Genomic DNA, 21092 nt, shown 5'->3' on the forward strand with positions numbered 1-21092 from the left:
CCAAAATATCCCTTATGCGTTCTCTTATTTATATTTTAGTGAAAATAGTTTTCATTTAAAACATTGTTCTATCTTCTGCAAAGCTTAAGTTTCTATTGTGATTTACTTGAGTCAGATTGTTTTTCTCCTATACCTGTGAGAAAATGTACCTTTTGATTGAGGAAGAGATGGATTGGGAAAAAAAGGCATATTTTTGTTGTTGTTCTTTTTTTTCTTTTAATGAGAAAGAGGTTAGGTGTCTGAATAGCTTTCAGTTGTTAGATGGTAGGGTGCATGGTATGGGATGGCAGAGTTGCAAGATGGTACAAAAATAGTATATTAAAAGACATATGAAAGTATCCCGAATACAAGGGAAATTTTCATATTAAGAGTGTTAGAAGGCTTAAAAAAAAAACAAAACTATTTAAAAATAGTCCTTCTGCTTCCTTTTCTAATTTTCTAGATCTCTCTTCTTCCTATTTCTAGATGCAGTATTACTGTATTGTCTTTTGGCTGTCCAGGTTGCCAGTCAAGTTTTGAGTTTTGACCCACCTTTACTCACCTTCTCTAATTTCTCTTCTTTTTTCCTAGGCAAACATCTCCTGGGGACCATTATTGGTGGAACTATTTTGTCTCACCCAATCACATGAAGTTCTACTGAGAAAACAATAATGGATGTAATTCCTTTCTTGCATTTGAACTTTGATAAGAAAGGGCTGTGGTTTCAGAAAGAAAAGAAGGAATAGTGAAATAGATGGGAGAAAGTGAAATTGTACACTTTGTACTAGATGCCCTATCCTCTCTGATCATTCTTGTACCTTTGCTTATTTTCTGTTTAATATGGATAATTATTTTTAAATTTTTTTTTATAATTTTAAAAGTCCTTAAAATTCATGAAGGAGGCTATATATTCTTGGTTTTACTCCCAGTCCTCATTTTTTAAAAAATGCTTCAAGTTATATGGTTTCAAGTTATAACTTTTTTTTTGTCATCCCTCAACCTCGATGTTCATCTATATTCAAAATACTTCCATTATTTTTAAATCCAGGGAGTATAATGGAAAGTACAGAGGTTTCTCAGGTTTATTGCTAATACCATGTAAATGGTAATGTCTACTCCTTAGTTGAGTCATGAACAATGGGACCTCTACAGAAAGAAGATCTGATTCTAGATCAGAGTTATGCTTGGAACATTTAATGATGTCAACTTTGAAGATTTAAAGCGACCTTTCTTATACCTATTTCCTTTTTATCCAGCTCTTCAGTTTTACATGACCACAGTGCCATTCATTCTGGCTTAACAATTTGTAATATAAAAGCAGTCCCTAAATCTGTTCAAAATGCACTAGTGACATAAAATAAATTAATTAAATTCACACCTGTTAGAAATGAGGGAACTTTGTTGCAGTAGAGTGAGGTGGATGCAGCAGAATGTCATTGATTCTAAGAGCGGCATTATGGCAATTGAAATTGTTTGACTTATGGTAAGAATCTTTTGTGCTTAAGTGCATGAGCTATCGTGAAGATATGAAGAGGAGGGAAATAATGATCTGTGTCATGGTAACCTCAGCTAATTATGTTCAAAAAGTTATTGTTCACAGGGCACTGGATTCCAAAGTTTTTATATGAACTTTCAACCAGTAATAATAATTTTTCTATTATGTTTATGTGGAGAAATTGGTATGTATATTTTTTTACAGGATGAAATACTAAGACAGAGAAACTAATTTGTGTTTGTAATCATGGGGTTTTTTTCAGAGCCTTTCTCTATTAACTTAAAAATATGACTTCAAGCTATGCCAACATTGCATTTGTGATAATTTTATTAATCAGTGAAAGTAAAATGTTTTTAGGCGGTATTAATTTTGTTTACTGACTCATAGTGAAAGACAATGAAGAATATTCCTATAACTTTCTTTTTAATGTATATACTATGTATTTTTAGGGGTTCAGTATACATTTTTTCCATGTTCAATTTAGCATATCATCCTTGTACAGGGGCCATGTTAATTTTTTTTCCTAATTTTATTTTTTTGTGTTTAAGGTATACGACAGATTTCATAAGACAGATATATGTAGTAATACGGCTACTGTAGTAAAGCAGATTAATAGCCATCATCTCACAGAGATACCCGTTTCTCCCACCTGCATGACAATAGTATCTAAAATCTACTCATTTAGAAGAAACCCTTAATACAATACAGTATTCTCAACTCAGGTTCTCATGTTGTTCATGAAATCTTGCAACTTGTTTATCTTACTTGTTTGGTACTTTGTATTTTTTTTTAAACCTATTTCTCCCCAATTCCTACCCATGCCCCAACTTGGTCATCACTATTTTCTATCTCTATATATTTAACTTTAAATTTTGTATTTTTAGAGTCCTCACATAAGTGAAGTCATGTAATTTTTTTTTATGTGTCTGGCTTATTTCATTTAGCATAATGTCTTTCAGGTCCATGTAGGTTGTAGCAAATGACAGGATCTTACTTTTTAAGGCTGAATAATATTCCATTGTATGTACATACCACAGTTTCTTTACCATTTGTCCATTGATAGATACCTAGATCGTTTTCATTTTTTGGCTGTTGTATGCTGTAATGAACATGGAAGTACAGATTCCTTTATGAGGTAGTGATTATATTTCCTTTGGATCTATACCCAGAAGAAAGATTGTTGGGTTATATGGTCATTCTATTTTTAATTTCTTTAGAAACCTCTGCACTGTTTTCCATAATGACTGTACCAGTATTCCCACCAGCAGTGTACTAGGTTTCCCCTTTCTCTATATGCTTACCAACACTTATTATCTTTTGTCTTTTATTAAACTTTTTAAAATTAATTAATTAATTCATTCTAATCAGTTATACATGACAGCAGAATGCTCTTGGATTCATTGTATACAAATGGAGCACAATTTTTGACTTCTTTGGTTGCACCCAAAGTAAGGTCTCACTATTCGGGCTATCATACATGTACCTAGGGTAATGATGTTCGTCTTATTCCATCATCTTTCTTACCCCTATGCCCACTCCCCAACTCCCCTTTTTCCCATCCAAAGTTCCTCCATTCATCCCATGCCTCCCTCTCCATTATGGATCAGCATCCACTTATCAGAGAGAACATTAGGCCTTTGGTTCTTTGGGATTGGCTTACTTCGCTTAGTATGACATTCTCCAACTCCATCCATTTACCTGCAAATACCATAATTTTATTCTCTTTTATTGCTAAGGAACATTCTATTGTGTATATATACTACAGTTTCTTTATCCATTCATCTATTATAAATATTTAGGTTGCTTCCACAGTTTGGCTGTTGTGAATTTTGCTGCTATGAACATTGATGTGGCTGCGTCACTGTAGTATATTGATTTTAAGTCCTTTGGGTTTAGACCAAGGAGTGGGATAGCTGGGTCAAATGGTGGTTTTATTCCAAATTTTCTAAGGAATCTCCATGCTGCTTTCCATATTGGCTGCATCAATTTGCAGTCCCACCAGCAATGTATGAGTGTACCTTGTCTCCTACATCCTCGAAAAAAAAAACACGTGACATCTTTTGTCTTTTTGATGATAGCAATTCTTACTGGAGTAACATGGTATCTCACTGTAGTTTTGATTTACTTTTCTCATCTTCTCTGTATCATTCCAATTTGTCATTGACACTATACTAATATTTTGATCAATGACCAATTGCATATACAACAGTGGTCCCATATGATTATAAAGAAGCTGAAAAAAACTCTCACTAGTGACATTATAGCCATCTTAACATAATGTATAGTATAATGCATTATTTGCATGCTTGTGGAGATGCTTGTGTAAATAAACCTACTACTGCCAATTGTAAGAAAGTATAGTGCCTACAATTATACATAATAGAATAATTGTAAGAATAATAGTAAATGACTGTATTACTGGTTTAAGTATTTGTTTTATGTACAGTACATAATAGTTGATAAGTAACTATATTACTAATTTATATATTTAATATGCTTCTAATGTTATTTTAGAGTATACTCTTTATACTCATAAAAAATTTTATTGTAAAACAATGTTCCATGTTATTTCTGGCAGCAGCTTCATGTAGTACATACAGTTCATGCTTATTGTGTCCCTTTGTTGTGTCATTTTCTCTTGTGCCTGATTTTCTCTCATGTTGTTTTGTTTATTGTGACCCTAGGAACATTAGATTATAACACACACACACACACACACGTGCACACACACTCATTTATACACATACCATGTAGTCTAGGTGTGTAGTGGGCTATATCATCTGGGTTTGTATACTTTGTGCACTTTATGATGTGCACATGACAAAAATCATCTGACAGTGCAGTTTTCAGAACATCCCTGTTGTTAAGCATTACATTACTGTATGGGCTGTGGAAATGAGTACCTATTGAAGTTTCAAGATACACATTTAACTTGGTGATGAATTTTCTGATATTGCTGAGCTTTCAATTTATAATATCATTCATTAACATCAAGAAATTTGAAGTTCACATTTCTGTGGTTTATGACATAACATACTGATAAAGTAAGTGAAAGACCATTTTTTAAGAAAATAATTTTTAGTTGTCAATGGACCTTTATTTAATTTATTTATATATGGTGTTGAGAATACAACCCTTTGCCTCACACATGCTAGGTAAGTGCTGTACCACTGAGTCACCACCCCAGCCCCAAAAGACTATTCTTTATGTAGTATTCAGAGATTTTATGTTTCAATTTTGTGAGAATGTTTTTGACTATCCCAATCCTAGTTAGAATTTCAGGCCATGTTTTGAACAGGGTTTAAACTACTTAGATTTTTTGCAGGGGTAGAACCAGAGATGCTTTACCATTGAGCTACATTTCTAGCCATTTTTGTTTGTATTTTGAGACAGGTTCTCAATTTATTCTCCGATTTTATTTTGGTATGTTGTATTATGTTCCATTAAGATCAAGATGAGGATGCTATTACTGCTGCAGTTTTTAGCCAATGTCCTAAAATAAAAGGAGGGGACATATATAGTGAAGGAGAAGACAAAATTATTATTAATTCCATTTAATATATTTGCTTATGTAGAAGATTCAAACAGAATAATAAGATAAAACTTATATACATAATGGAATATTACTCAGCAATAAAAGAATAAAATCATGGCATTTGCAGGTAAATGGTTGGTGTTGGAGAAGATAATGATAAGTGAGGTTATCCCAATATCAAAAAAACAAATGCCGAATGTTTTCTCTGATATAAGGAGGCTGATTCATAGTGGAGTAGGAAGGGGGAGCACGGGAGGATTAGATGAATTCTAGATATGGAAGAGGGGAGGGAAGGAAAGGGGGAGGGGGCAGGGGATTAGCAAGGATGGTGGAATGTGATAGACATCATTATCCAAAGTACATGTATGAAGTCATGAATTGGTGTGAACATATTTTATATACAACAAGAGATATGAAAAATTGTGCTGTATATGTGTAATAAGAATTGTAATGCATTCTTCTGTCATATATTTTTAAAAAATCAATTAAAAAATAAAAAATAAAAATCAGTTTCACAGAAAGTCTCGTGACACAGGCAAAATGCAGACAGCTTCTCAGCCAGAACGTAACACGAATGGGGGGGAAAAAAAAAGGAGAGTTCTAGTGCTAGGCACAGTGGTGCATTTCTGTAATCTCAGTGGCTTAGGAGGCTGAGGCAGGAGGATGTGAGTTAAAAAACCAGCCTCAGCAGAAGCGAGGCACTAAGCAAGTCAGTGAGACCCTATCTCTAAATAAAATACAAACTAGGGCTAGGGATGTGGCCCATTGGTTGAGTGCCCCTGAATTCAATCCCGGGTACCAAAAACAAACAAACAAACAAAAAACCCCAACAACAACAACAAAAAAGGAGAGTTCTAAAAGATACCTTGGGGGCTTTAAGTGAGATATAAGACCACTACATAAAAATAAGTAACTTTCCATGTGTATTTCTGGCAATCTGGCAGGCTAGGTGTTTGGAGAAACTCTTCCTGTGATAATGTACCTTAAAATATTGGATGAAATATGAACAAAGTATTAGGAAAGGAAGTAGATTTCTCAGAAATAACAAGAAAATAGGAGTTCACTGGTATAGATATGATGTTTTCTCCAATGTCACTTGTAGAAGTTTCTGGCTATTTCTGAGATAATCAACTTAAAAAGAATTAAAAAGACTTATGATTTCAGAAGATTCAGTCCATGGTCAGTTGGCTCCATTGCTTTTGGGCCTGTGGCAAGGCTGAATATCACATGTGGGGGAGCATGTGGAGGAGCAAAGCTGCTCAATAGTAAGAGAAAGAAGACGAGAGGAAGAGAATGGGGTCCCACAGTCCTCTTCAAGGGCAAATGACCTAAAGATCTCTTGGCCTACCTCTTAAAGTTTGCACCTCCCAATAACACCAAGCTGGGGACTAAATCTTTCACCACATGGACCTTTAAGGGACATTCCAAATCCAAAACATAATGGTGACTTAGGTTTAGATGTTATAGGTCCATGTATGAAGGAATGGAGACAGTGTTTGGTGCGTCAGGAGGGAAAAATATTCAATGGAGTATCACTACATGAAACCTGCTAACCCCCAAAGGATGGCATCCTTAGTAAGTGATCTGTGGATGAAATCTTCCCAACACTGGTGGTCATTGAAGATGTGGTTACATAGAAAATGTGCTGAAAGAAACTATTTTATAATAACCATTTGCTGACTATGTAAAATATATATTTTCTTTTGTGGTACTGGGTTCAATCCCAACCCTGTGGAGTGTTGGGAGAATTGATTAGATGTGTGTGTTTATATGTGTGTATATGCAAATATACACATACAAGAATATGCATACTGGATAAGTATATATATATATATATATATATATATATATATATATATATATAATTTATGAATTTGTATATCCATATACATGAATATAATTGGTGAAAAATTACTTATTGAGGCTATTTTTTAAGAATCATGTTGAAATTGTAGATAAATTGTTTCTTAATGTAGCTAACTATATTCCAACTATTTTTAGATGTTGCATTTATCAAGAATATAAATTATGGGGCTGGGATTGTGGCTCTGTGGCAGAGTGCTCACCTAGCATGCATGAGGCATTGGGTTTGATCCTCAGCACCACATAAATGTAAAATAAAGATATTATGTCCACCTAAAACTAAAAAAATAAATATTTTTTAAAAAGAAGCTTATAAAAAAAGAATATAAATAGTATAATTGTTCTAATGTTTAAATGGTTACAAATTGAGGTTAATTAATTGTAAGTTAAATTACAGCAGTATAAGCAGCCTGTGTGTCCACAAGGGTGCATTGGAAGAGGGGAAATGTTAATCAGAGGGTACAAGTTTCATTTAGACAGGAGGGATAAGTTCTAATGATCATGGTGACTATTGTTAATAATACATTATTATATATTTCAAAATTGCTAAAGGAGTGAATTTCAATGTTCTTGCCATAAAGGAAGGATATATATATATATATATATATATATATATATAGAGAGAGAGAGAGAGAGAGAGAGAGAGAGAGAGAGAGAGTAATGGATATGTTAGTTATGTTGATATAACTATTATACAATGCATACATGCATATGTAATTATTTATCAATTAAAAATAATAAAATGTTTTAGAAAGATGAATAAAAGTCAGTGTGTGTTAGTCAGCTTTACTTTGCTGGGACGAAAATGCCTGACAAGGACAAAGAGGAAGAAAGATGTATTTTGGCTCATGATTTCAGAAGATTTAGTACATAGTTGGCTGACTCCAAGGTAGAAACATGATGCTAGAAGGGCATGGCAGAGGAAAGCTGCTTGACTCATAACAAGTGGGAATGATGGGGGAGGGGAGAAAGGAGCTAGGGACAGATATATTCTGAAGGCCATGCCCCTCAAGACCAGTGACCTACTTCTAGCTGTGCCCTACCTGCCTATTGTTTTCACATATTCCAGTAAGTCCATTCAAATTATTAATCCATCAAATGGATTAATCAATCCACCAGTGAGGTCAGACCCCTCATAATCCAGTCTTTTCACTTTTGGATATTGCTGTATTGCCTCACACACGAGCTTTTCCAGGGACATTCCAGATTCAAACCATAGCAGTATGTTTATGTATAATGGTTTACCTTTCTAAAAGAGACATTTATTTTCTTATTTCAGACAACCTTATGAGGCCTCTTTTGAATTACGGTATTGCATGGTGAGCATATCTTTTTAATTTTGTATTACTTTGCAGACTAATATCCATTAATTTATAGAAATGACTTTTGTTTTTATATTACTGTTGCAGTATGTCTATGGGCTTCCTGGTTGAAGAAACTGCACCAGTAGTTTGGAGAGGCCTTATGGTAATGTCAGCCATTGAGAAACTGTTGAGACAGGTAAGAAAGTTGTATTAAATATCTTTTTATTATTGGAAAGGCTGTAGTTAACACATTTGCTGATTGGAGAGTTGTTAAAATCCTCAATCAAGTTTGAGATTTTTTTCAAAGGAATCTAGTTGATATGCTGAATGTACAATGAATAATGTACATAATGAGTTATGTGGCACCAAGACCAAATTTCAGTGTTACATGATTTAGTCTTTCTCATTGCTTGTGAGTACTAAAACCCTGTGTCTTATTTTAGATTGTTTTGTTGATTGTTGAGTCTGTGGTATGAAGAACAAATCTTTTTTTTTGTTTGTTTGTTTTATAAGTAATCTGCCTCCTTTAGATTTATGGTTAATCTTATTGTGGTCACTATTGAGTTACAGGGGCAGTATAGAAATTTCTGAGATGTAGAAAAATTATATAAATTATGGTATTTGTGATTTTAAATTGCTTCATAAAAATGTAATTTTGCTTTACTTTGAGTATATGTAGTTATATAAATCTGTCCAATACTGTCTGTCCAATCAACTTTAATTTATTGGTAATAAATGAAGAGAAAGTTGGATTGAATAATCTAAGTATATAAGGGGAGCTTTGTCTAGATTAAGCCAGCCTTTCTTTTCTCTACTGCTGAATACTGTCAGAGAATATAGAATAATTTTGTTAATTGCCTATTATGCATTTTTTCCCATTGGTACTGGGAATTGAACCCAGGCACATTTAACTACTGAGCTATATCCCCAGCCCCTTTTTATTTGTTTTATTTTGACATAGGATCTCTCTAAGTTGCTTAGGGTCTTGCTAAGTTGCTGAGTCTGGTCTTGAACTTGCCATTCTCCTGCCTCAACCTCCAGAGTCACTGGAATCACAGGCATGTGCCATAGCACCCAGCTGCATTATACATTTTTTTTTTAATAGCTACACATGACATTACAATGATCTTGGCAATTCATACATTTGAATCATTGGGGTATAATTTCTCATTTTTCTAATTGTACAGATCATTATACATTTTTTATATCAAAATTTGTCTACTCTCAACACTTTGGTTATCTAATTTTACTCATTGTTCTTAACATTTATCAAAAGTTCCATTTAAAAAAATAATAGAAAATTTGGTAACCTGGCTTAGGATCAAGTGGAGATTTGGTGAAAATGAGCTTTCTGACAAATTATATGAAAGTCAGTTTATTCTTATAAGCACCGAAGTTACATTTTTAGCAAACATACCACAGAAATATCAGGATAAAAGTTGAGATTGAGAAAATGAATTTATTTTATTATTTTATCGGGATGCCTAGGGGTTACCTGGAATAGTGAATTATTGTATATCTACCTTACAATCTTTTGTAAAGTCATTTTCATCTGTGCATATTAATGGGAGCTGGAAAGCTATATTTTAGGACTACGTTCAGGCTAATGTCCATCATATAAGCTTCTAATTAAGGGTGTTTTTCCTTTTTATTTAGAAAAATTTTTGCTTTAGAAAGCAGGCCAATGGCTGGATGGGGTGGCTCATACCTGTAATCCTAGCAGCTTGGGAGGCTGATGCAGGATGATCATAAGTTCAAAGCCAGCCTGAACAATTTAGCAAGACCCTGCTTCAAAATAAAAAATAAAAAGGGCTGGAAGTATAATTCCGTGACAGAGTGACCCTGGGTTCAGTCTGTATTACTGAAAATTAATTAAATAAGAAAACAATAGCATATTTATTGTTTTAATGCTTTTTATTTTTTCACTGTAGATCTGAATTGTATTTGATATATTTTTTTTCTTTAACCTAAGAACTTCCCTTAGTGTTCTTTTGTGGTGTGGGTTTACTGGTGATAAATTTTCTCAACTTCAATGTACTGGAAACATCTTTATTTTTCCCTATATATTTTCACTGTATATAGAATTGAGTTGACATTTTTTTCTTCAACAATTTAAAGATATTCTTTTGTTTTTTGGCCTCATTTTCTGGCCTCATTATTTCTGATAAGAAATCTGCCATAATTTCTATAGTTGTTCCACTGTGAGTACTGTGTTTTTTCTCTGGTAACTTTCATAATTTCCTTTATAGCTTAAGGTCATTATATTCTTGCCTATCCCTTTAATATGGATGTTGTCATAGCTTGGTAGCTAAGGGTATGGATTCTGGAGCCACATCTGCCTGAGTTCATTCCATTTTCCATATCTAATAGTTTTGTTGTCTCTAGAGTTCTAGACAAGAGGCCTAACTCTGGGGGTCCCAACAAATGAGATCTGGCCACTTGCCTCAAAAACAAAGCAGAAAAAGTAATGGCGAAGAGCAGGAAAGAAACTTTAATCCATGTGGTCATAATGAAAAGGAAAGGTGAGACAAGCATCTTAGTCTTATCTTTGAGGGTACTGACATAAGCTTCCAGATTATATAGACAAGGGAGGCCAGAAATATACATAGTCAAGCATTCTTGGTTAAACTGTGTAGTCTGGTTGATTTTGATATCAGTATTGGTCAGGTGGGGGTTTTGTGTAATAAGAAAGTTGCTGTTGTCTGGGGGATAGTATCAATTCATCATAGATGTTTGTGATCAGACTTGTTATTCCTGAAATCCAATGTGACTCACAGCAAATGAGACAGATGCAAAATGTGGGCAGAAATGTCAAGTTTTTTATTATCCTGCTTTTAGTTGTCTATTGGATATTTATTTGCAGGCCTAAGAGTTTTAAGTCCTCATCGCACTGTGATTTTGAGCAAAAACTTCTCTGAGCTTGTTTCCTCACCTGTAAAATGGGATTAATGGTAGCATCTTTGTCTTCAAGGTTAAATGAGTTAAAACATGTAATGTCCTTAGAAAACCTGTATCATATAAATGTGCTGTTATTATTGTATTTTATCAATCACAATATAATTTTCTTTTAATATTTTTATTTCTTTAATCAGGATATATCTTGTAACTTTTGGCTGTTTTAGGATTGCTTTATGCTTGGATCTAAGTGCAGTCATCTGGGAATACTTTCAATCTGAGGCACCTTTCAACTAAATTCTGTTAGAGGTTTTTGGGTCCACTTCAGTGGTATGAATTCAGATTGGAAAGCATTGTGGGTACCAACTTAGGGTTCATGTTCCTAAGGAGGTGCCCTGTCCTACTCTCCTGCCAAGGCCAAGGTTTATTGATGTTTATTCCCTCTAATTTCTTTCTAAATTTTGGATTTTTCATTTACTTTAGTTTAAAAGAATGTAGTCCTTTGGGATCTCCTGATAGATTCCAACTCATTTTAGGTGTTTTATTGTTCTTTAACTGTGCTATATACAATAATGATACATCTTACATTCAGTGGAGTATTAGGTTTGTGTTTGAAGCAATGTTTTTCCAACATATCTGTACAAAAGAATCATCTAGTGATCTTGAAAAACTTCAGGTCACACTCCAGTCCAATTAAATCATATGCTCTTGTAGTATGACCCAGGTATCAGCATTTTTGTAAAAGGCGAAAGATTTATACGATCTGAAGAGAAACCAGAGTATTGTATCAGCATTTTTGGAGTCTCCATCTGATTCTAATCTGTAAATAAGTGTGGGAATCTCTAGTTTGGAGAGTTTTACGAATGAAAATTCAGTGAGAATGTGGCTTGAGGTAGGACATGGAGATAATAGCTATTATGTGACCATTTCTTAACTTTGGGTAGGAGAGAGAATGAAAAAGAAATTGGATTATGAGAGTTTAAGAATAAAATTAAAGCAAGACAATAAAGGGGGTGGTATCTTCTGCTTATTAGGTAAACAGCCATTATGGGGATTTGGGGAAATAGCTTATGGGGGAATGGTATGAAAAGAAAGCCTCCCCCATTCACAAAAGGGGACAGTCATATCTTTTCCAAGGTACTAGGATTCATTGAGCAGGGACTGAAGATTGTAGGAAATAATTGGATTATTGAAAAAAGGAATATTATGAAAGAGACAAAAGGCAATGAAGTTAGATGTCATATGAATTATTTTTGAGAAGGAAATCTATAGTTTCAAGTTCAAACTTCAAATGGAAAGGAGAGTAGATGAGGTAACCCTATCATATTTGTTGCTAAAAAAAGGTTAATAAAAGTTATTCTTTCCTTGGTCTTCTCAGTTGGAAGGAAAAGGACGTTGAATTTACTCAATAAAAATGATTCACAAATTTCAGTGTTCATAAAATACCTGGAGAGCTAGGAGCTGGTGGAGAATTCAGATTTACAGTTTCCCTATTTAATTCTTCCACTTGAAGATTTTCATTTGGTAAATCCAAGGTATGGCCAAGGAATTTGCAGCTTTATTTCAGTTATCCCAGGTGACTAACCCAGTTCTGAAATTACGTTTAGGGATACAATGATACATGCTTTATAATTCTTTCAGAGGAATAAATTAAAAGATGAATGATAGGATTTCTGTGCAGTAGAAAAAGCCCACTGGGTGCTGAATATCAAAGCTTTTAGTTTTACCAAGTTTTTATGACTGTCTTCAGTAACTCTCTAAAGCCTGAAAGTTAACGTGGGCAAACCTACTGTTAGATCTAGGATTAGTAACTGGCATGGCAGAAAGTTCAAAAGGGGAACGTATCCAGGGAATAAATTGAGGGAAACATTGAAATGAAATCCTGTTTTCCAGGAAGATATGTAGTCAGGAGGGATCAGGAGACTGGGAAAAATTGAAGGCATCAACTAATTGAAAATCTCCTGTGATGGGGAAGAAGTGATTCAGTGGCTATGAGAGAAGCCATGTGAGAAGTGAAGTTAAGAAATGGTTGTCTTCATAAAAGGAAAAACATTTAAGAAGTTAGGCATTTTTTTTTAATAAACAGAATTTTAAAATAAGGTTATATGTGAAAAAAGTCAGGTCTCTAATAAAGTGAGAAAGTATCAGGGATCAAAGTATCTTACAATAGGGTTACCAAATAACATGTGGGATACTCAGCTAAATTTGAGTATCAGATATACAATGAATAATTTGGGGCATACTCAAATGAAAAAAAAATGTTTCTGATATTCAAGTTTAACTGAGTTTTCTGTATTTTTATTTGCTAAATCTGGCAATCCTCAGTGGAAATAATATTTATAAAACAAAGAAGATGAGCAAGAGTCAGTTTGAGAGAAGGTAGGCCTGCTAGTGAAGTCCAGCACAGTAGCTTGAGATAAGAGTTTGGGGTTAGTTATTGAGCAGGGCATGTTTTTGAGCCCAGAATGGCAAATGTAAGTAACCGAAATGAGGTGAACATTAGGGTGGGAGGTGGAGAGAAGAATTATAATATGGCATGGAGCTTTACATGATTTAATTTAATGAAGGAAGATGGTTTGTAAGTTTTTTTTTTTTTAAAGAATATTGAAGCTGTAGTATAGAAATCTTTTGGTTTCAACTTGCCAATGTTTAGTAATTTATCTCTATACTTTCACCCTGCTTCCTTCTATCTGACTTGTTAATGGAAAGGAAAAGATTGATGAATAGATATGGTTATGTGGGTATGTGTTCATGAATATATTTTGTGTTGTATTTCAAAAAAGTTTGTTGAGACATAAAAACAGAAGTTAAACTTTAGGATCAGTTAGGAAAACTAGGTACTTAAATGCTAGAATGTCGTTTTAAGTACTGGATTTATCTTTATGTGTTTCTTTTCTTTCTCTAGATATTTGAAATAATTTCTTTTTATTTCTCATCTTGACTTTAAATATCAAAGACATATGTAATATATTTCACTCAATGAATAACTAATAGTTTTTAACTTTTCAGTAATTTGGAAGATTCCTGAGTAGCATTTTTGACTCTTAAATTGTGGTCAACATAAACTTAATTAGTTTAACTCCTGAGCAAATCTTTTCTTAGAATCCTGAGTTGAAAATGTGGGATATTAGAAAAATAATTTTAGTTATTAGAAAAATAGCTACAGAAAGGGAAACTTCAAAGGCTACTCTGATATGAGCACCTGCTGTGGTCACAGTGTAAACCCTGGAGACCCGGGATTTTGGCAGCAGTTTCAGTGCTTTTAGTTCAATCTCTAGTATCCCCAAATGTGAAGCAGATGCCAGTTTTCTTCTCTAGGGTTCTGATAATGGCATATAATGAGTTCGTTGTTTCCTAGCAACTAAAGAAGCAGTTTCACTTTAGCTGATCCTACAATAGGAATGAGACATTTTCCCTTGATACTTGGTATTAGTGATTTCCCTGACAATGGAATTTCACGTTTGAATAAGGAATGTTCTCAGCCTTTGGTTTCCTAAAGAATTTTGCTTTTGAGTTGGGCTAAGCTCTGCTTAATCCTGTATAAAATGAAAAAAAAAAAAAAAGTTTGAACCCCCTAAGTACCTCTCATGGGAAAAGCCAAAGGAGTTTGATACATAGTTTCTCAAAGGGCAAATGATTATACAAGAAGCTATAATAGGCAGTACTTTTCCCAGTGTTTAATAGGATAATTAACAACCAAATTCTTTCCTGTATTTAATGTTTGCAGCAAATAGAAGTTTATTAGGTTATGACTAATGTGTTGTGGAAATAAATATGCGTAAAATTTTATTACCAGTACTATTTCAATATAAAGTCTATATAATAAAAGCATTTTTATATAACCCATTGATTTTAAGTAATATTTATATCAAATAATAATTATTCCCAAAAATTTTAAACAGGCCCTTATAGTTGTCATTAAGATGAGTCATTAAACAATTCAGTGTTTATCTTTAAATAGCAGTTGTAAGGCATCTGCACTTAACCAAATTATATTTTTAAATCCTTATTTGACAGTAGCAATAGCTTTGGAAATCATCTGACTGTTAAGATATATGGAGGCATGAAAAAATTACTGCAGACAACCTTCTTTGTAGTCACTTATAGTTTAAACAGTTTCTAGGGAAATTACTCATTTTTCTTCTTTTGACATTATATAACTAATAACAAAGTACCTTTCTCATCTAGATTTATAGTATGATATATTAAGTTTCAAAGGTTCTCAGACACTTAGGCAAAGAGATAAAATATTAAATGATGTTCTTAAGATAATTAAGTTAGCCCTGTTTAAATATAACAAAGAAATTTATTACCTTGCAGGGATTAGGTTCACAGACTGCATTAAGTATTGGTGAAGTCATTGAATGTCTTCATTGTCAGTTTTGGATATTTGACCTTATTCAGTCCTCTTTATGATTTTTGCATCATCAGGTACTTTATCTGAGCTCATACTTTAAAATACTTTATTAGGTCTTCATGAAACATTAAGAATGAAGAACACCAATTAATTCAGTTAGAGGGTAGAGAGTAAGTAGTCTTTCAAGCACCTAAGACATGTTTGTTTTTAATATTTTTATTTTTTAGCCCTTTAAACATGAAGCAGATTTTCTATACAATATATCTCAATTATTATACTTAGATTTATTTGGAACTTTAATCTGAGGCCCAAGAGTCAATTATGCTAAACCTAGTTAGTTTTGAGTTCCCCTTTCCCGTTTAAGAGTATAGATTAGTCAACAAGGAAAAAGAATTATAACTTGGCTTTAGTGCCAAGTTCTTTGAAATGTTTTTTATAAGGTGATATTATTTCATAAGTGGCTTTGTTTGATTAATCTAGCATAAATTTCTTTTAAACACCATGCATTTATTCATTCATTTAATAATTATCTATTGAACTTGCATCAGTTATTTTTGTACTTTAAAAAAATGTCATTAGACTGTCATTTCAGCAGTAGACATTTGTTGGCTACTTATTACTTACTATGTTTGGGACGTTGGTTAGATGCTGAAGATAAAACAATGTGTGAGAAAAAGTTCCAGATTTCAAATTGTTAAAAAGAAGTTTTTAGGGGGGCTGGAGATATAGCTCAGTTGGTAGGGTGCTTGCCTTGCATGCACAACTGGGTTCAACCCCCAGCACCACCAAAAAGAAATAAAGACAAGAAAAAGCTTTTAGTTTTAGACTTACCTTTGACATTCAGATATGCTGGAAATGTTGGTGATTTTTCATATATCATTGTATAGTGTTTTATTTAAGGCAATTGAAGTTGGAATTTAGAGAACAAGGCTGAGTAGTATATGGTTTGACCATTTAGGTTGTGTTATCATTATAGGATACCAGATTTTGCAATCTCATTTAGGATCCATGTCATAGAAGAAACCCTGCGGTCAGCATTGAAAGAGAACAAGTTGTCAAAAGGAATTAGAAACAGCCTATGAATATTAATTGCTGATTATTTCCTCCTATTTAAAATGCCCTTCATTTTCTGCTAATTGTCAGGGATGACTTACATGACTTACCTTCAACTCACTGTGATGACTGAGTACTTATCCATGCAGTTTTGAATATTATAATGTAATATTCTTTTTTACATGTTGCTATTATAGATTTCTAAGACCAAAAGTATTGCAATTTTTTTTAGACTGGCACCAACTAACTGTTCCCAGTTTCCCACACAAGTCATTTACAGCGAATTGTTTAAGCACTGGAGTAGATCTGTCTTCACCAATTTACTTTTGTTTCCTCTCTTCCCTATTAATACAGGTATAGAGACACTTTTCACCTAGTAGAACTACTTAGTGATCTAAAGCTTTACATGGGTAATTTTATCAAGATGGCAACAGAAATAAAACAAAGCAACCAAAGTATTAAGAACAGGGAGTTAGTATTTACAGTGTCAGTCACTCATACATACTCTCACTTCTTGCTTCTAGTTTTGAGTTGGAGCTGTTTGTGAGGTTAAGGAGAGTGCCGTGGCTCTGTGAGCATTTTTCCTAACCCATTACCCAGTGAAGGCCTTCTGTTGTAGCCCTCTGCAACAGCATTGAAAAAGAACAAGTTGTTAGAAGGAGTTAGAAACAGCCTATGAATTTTAATTGCTGGTTATTTCCTTCTACTTAAAATACCCTTTGTTTTCTGCTAATCTAGCTGAGCTAGATTATCTTTTGTTCTGTATTGATGATTGACCTTCTTGGATTAGCCCTTGTTCTGGTACCTTTGAAAGATGAAAGTACTTCACTATTCTTGGCTATAAATTGTCTTCCTTAAATTTTAGGGCTTTCAGACATATCTCGCATTGTCCTGGATGCAGGAACTACCATGTCATCTCCCCATGTCCCATTTGTTTTATCACTAGCTGTTTCTCTCTTTGATAAGGTAAAATGGCTTCCTTACCCAGTTGCATCACCTTCTTCCCTGGAACTTTTCAATACAGTATTAATTTTCTCACCCTTCAGATCTTCCCCTTCAGAGTTCCAAACCTTTGTTTACTTTGAATATATCTTTTTGCCTGAATGATAACCATGTTCTAAGCCCATTTGTGGGCTAACCAAACATCTAGGAATGGTTGAGACTGTGGACTTAGGTCACCAGTTTTACTTCTCTGTCATTGACTCAGGTGCTTCATAAGGAGAGGTAGACTTTACTTTGATTTTATTTCTTCATATTCTCATTCTCAGCAAGTGAATATAGAGAATCAGAATACGTAGAATTTCAAAACATATGATTTGCCTCTTTATTCCAAACATAAAAGTATAACAACAGATATCATTAATGTATTTTTCTGGCATCTAAATAAAGAAGAAAGGAAAATTAGAGAAAAAGAGAGTATCTAGCCTAAATCTAGGCCTAACTGAAAAAAGAGCAAACAGAAAGTAACAAGAGAAAGAACTTAAAAGTGCTAGGAATCAAAGCTATTGTTGTGATTTAAACTGGGCCAGTGTTTCTTTGATAAAGCAAAAACACTTAGATATTCTTTTGTCTGACAACAGAGAACATTTCTCATTTCATTCTTTGCGTATGTGCCAGAGTAAAGTGATGCAGTAGAGGTCTTGAGACGGTCATTTCATGTTAAGGACAGGCTTTAATTGTATATCTGACTTAAGTGGGCAGCATGCAGAAAACTGGCTTGTTTCTGAGAGAATTGATAAAATGGTACTCTACCGTTTAATTGAAAACCAGCAATCAAAATTAGTGCAAAAGGAAGCACTATTAGGAAAAACTGTGCTAAGCCAGAAGAATATATTGATCAAAGGAGGATGAAAGATGTCAGACACAATTCATTAGCAGCAAAAACCAGTGAGGCTAAAGTAATTTGCTTTTGAAAATGAGTAAATTAAAAAGGAGGCTGATTGCCAAACCCTTAACAATAGACCATTTCTACCTTGAACACATCCAGAGGAATTTCTAACTTTTTCACACAATTCTGTAGTTGATGTAGACCTTGAAGAATGATCTACAACAATTTGAACTAAGTCTTAGATGAGGTAATTATAAAAGAATCGTGTCTTCTGCAGTGATAATTAAAGCGCCTTAGTAAAGGTTATATAAAATTACTTGCTGTGTCTTTAGGAGAGCTTCTTGGAGCTGTGGCCCCTGTTGGATGGGCAAGGGCTTACCCTGTCTCTTCAGGTGCAGATGTGGGATCATGGGGTCAGAGGCAGATGTCATAAGCCTGCTGGAGCTGTTCGAGCTTCAAGGAGACTTCAACAGATCCCAAGCAGGCTCTGAGGAGGGTTATGAATACAACTGGGGATTTCATAGGATTGTGACCTCTTTTTACTATTTAGGCAGATACTATATTTCATTAATTTTAAGATACATGTTTTTCAAATTTTAATGTCTCTGAAATGGGAGTGTATTTTATAATCAACAACTTTGTGGTATTGTGTCATCAGTTTAACATTTAGCACTTTCTTATAGTTTAATTTTAGAATTTTTTTCTTTCTTGGTGGTATATAAAATAATGGTATAACTTATAGTCTACATTTTTTTTAATAATGAGATAACTATTTTTCTAGTGATTCTTTTAATGGTGAGTGATTTGTATTCCCTTTTCTATTATAATTGCTGCAGAGTAATTCCATGTCATTCATTTTGGTGAATTTTTTTTTTTCATTGTTGAAAGACTATTTTAAACTTCTGGTGACTGTTTTGGTAATCTTTTTATCTTCTTTCATCCACCCATCACTAAATTTATTTCCCCCTCTCACTTACTCAGAGATTTTTCTTCCCAAAGTATGACTCTCATGATATCAGTCATTTTATACACCATCAGTGTTACTTTTTAAAACAACCTGCCCTCTGACTTTATTCATAAATTCATAGGAATAATTTTAGGAATATTAAGTAAGAAAAAAATCCATGCATTATTTATCAACCTTTACTCATTGATTTTTTTAAAAAAACATTTTTAGTGTATTGTGGATATAAAAAATAGTGTGGTTCATTTTGATGCAATGATAATATGCAAGAAATATAATTTGCTTCATTTCAGTCCCCAGTACTGCTTCTTTTCCTTTTTCTTCCCTTTCTCCCTCCTGCCATTTCCCTTTCTATACTCTATGATCTTCCTTCTATTTATTGTTCCTTCTATTCTATTATTGTTCTATTATTATTCTATTCTTCTATTCTATTTATTGTTCCTTCCTTCTACTTTTGTTTTTTAATTAGCGATATGTATGTGTGTGTGTGTGTGTGTTTATGCCAAGACTTTATGTTACAGAAACAAATGTTAGACTGTTACAGTTAGTTTATTTTGATAGAATTTTAGTGTGAATTAGTTAGCTGGATGTAGGAAGCATCAAATTAGATAGGTCAGATTAATATATTATCCCTATTTACCATGTGCTAAGCCGTATAAGTCTTATGCTGTTTGCCTACAGTGTTATCTCATTTAACCCACACAATTCTATATAATAGGTACTGTTATTATTTTTTTTATTTTTTTAAGAGAGAGAGAAAAGAGGGAGAGAGAGAGAGAATTTTTAAAAAATATTTATTTTTCAGTTTTTGGTGGACACAACATCTTTGTTTTATCTTATGTGGTGCTGAGGATTGAACCCAGCGCCCCCGCGCATGCCAGGTGAGTGCGTTACCACTTGAGCCACATCCCCAGCCCGGTACTGTTATTATTTTTACTTTGAAAATGAAGAAACTGGCCCAAAGAAATTAAATAACTTGGCCAGTGTCCTACAGTTTATCTTGCTGATTCTCTAGGCTGAGCAACTAAACTATACAATTGGAAGTTTTTCAAAGTTCTAAGTTTTTACTTAAAAGAATGAAAATACTCTTTTATATCATCCTTGAAATGATCATTTGATATTAATAAATTAAATTGGCTACAGATTTTGTGTTCTGTTCATTATGATTTAGAAGGCATTTCTGAGAAACTGTGACTCTCTTTACTCTGTTCATTATTTAAATGCCCCTTTTTTATCCCATGTCAATTGCATTTTTACATTTTTGATAATATGTTATTTGGGGGCAATTTTTATATGGAGGTGAGTTATTAAAGTATTTTTAAATAATATGGCAATGAGAAGTTTGATAAATCCTTCTATATTATGGTGTCAGTAATTACAGTAATAGAATTCATTTATTAATGTAATAGCTATAGATGAAATATTAAATATTATCCCCAAAATAAGAATGTGAGATGATGGGTATGTTTGTTAGTTTAATTTAGATTATTTCATAATGTAATTGTATTATTAAACATCACATTGTAACCCATAAATATTACTATTATTTTATCAATTAAGAACAAAATATAAAATTGAATTCAAATTATTTCACAAGATTTACTCTTTGGACATGATCACATCACACCAAGGTACAATAGCATTTCACAGTTACCTAGAACAAGGTGTACAGTAAAGGGAGACTTTTCCATCTCAGTGATACAATGTCTGCTTTATACAGATTAAAACTCAGCAGTACTTGGTGTTAATTGTTGAGACTTGTACAGTGCTCGGAGGGATTTATGGAAGCAGGTGGTCATTAGCAGTTTAGTAAACTAGT

At 33.5% G+C, this 21092-nt stretch overlaps 1 protein-coding gene across 1 annotated transcript in view; it reads left to right on the plus strand.

Moving 5' to 3' along the window:
• Nubpl (NUBP iron-sulfur cluster assembly factor, mitochondrial) overlaps positions 1 to 21092 on the plus strand; it is a 217510-nt gene that overhangs the window by 78250 nt on the left and 118168 nt on the right. The window contains exons 5-6 of the mRNA XM_027929568.2: positions 8152 to 8191; positions 8282 to 8372. Of these exons, the coding sequence (XP_027785369.1) occupies positions 8152 to 8191; positions 8282 to 8372 (131 nt within the window). The remainder of the gene's footprint in view (positions 1 to 8151; positions 8192 to 8281; positions 8373 to 21092) is intronic.

This window comes from Marmota flaviventris, chromosome 2, assembly GCF_047511675.1.
Source record: "Marmota flaviventris isolate mMarFla1 chromosome 2, mMarFla1.hap1, whole genome shotgun sequence".
Taxonomy (NCBI): domain Eukaryota; kingdom Metazoa; phylum Chordata; class Mammalia; order Rodentia; family Sciuridae; genus Marmota; species Marmota flaviventris.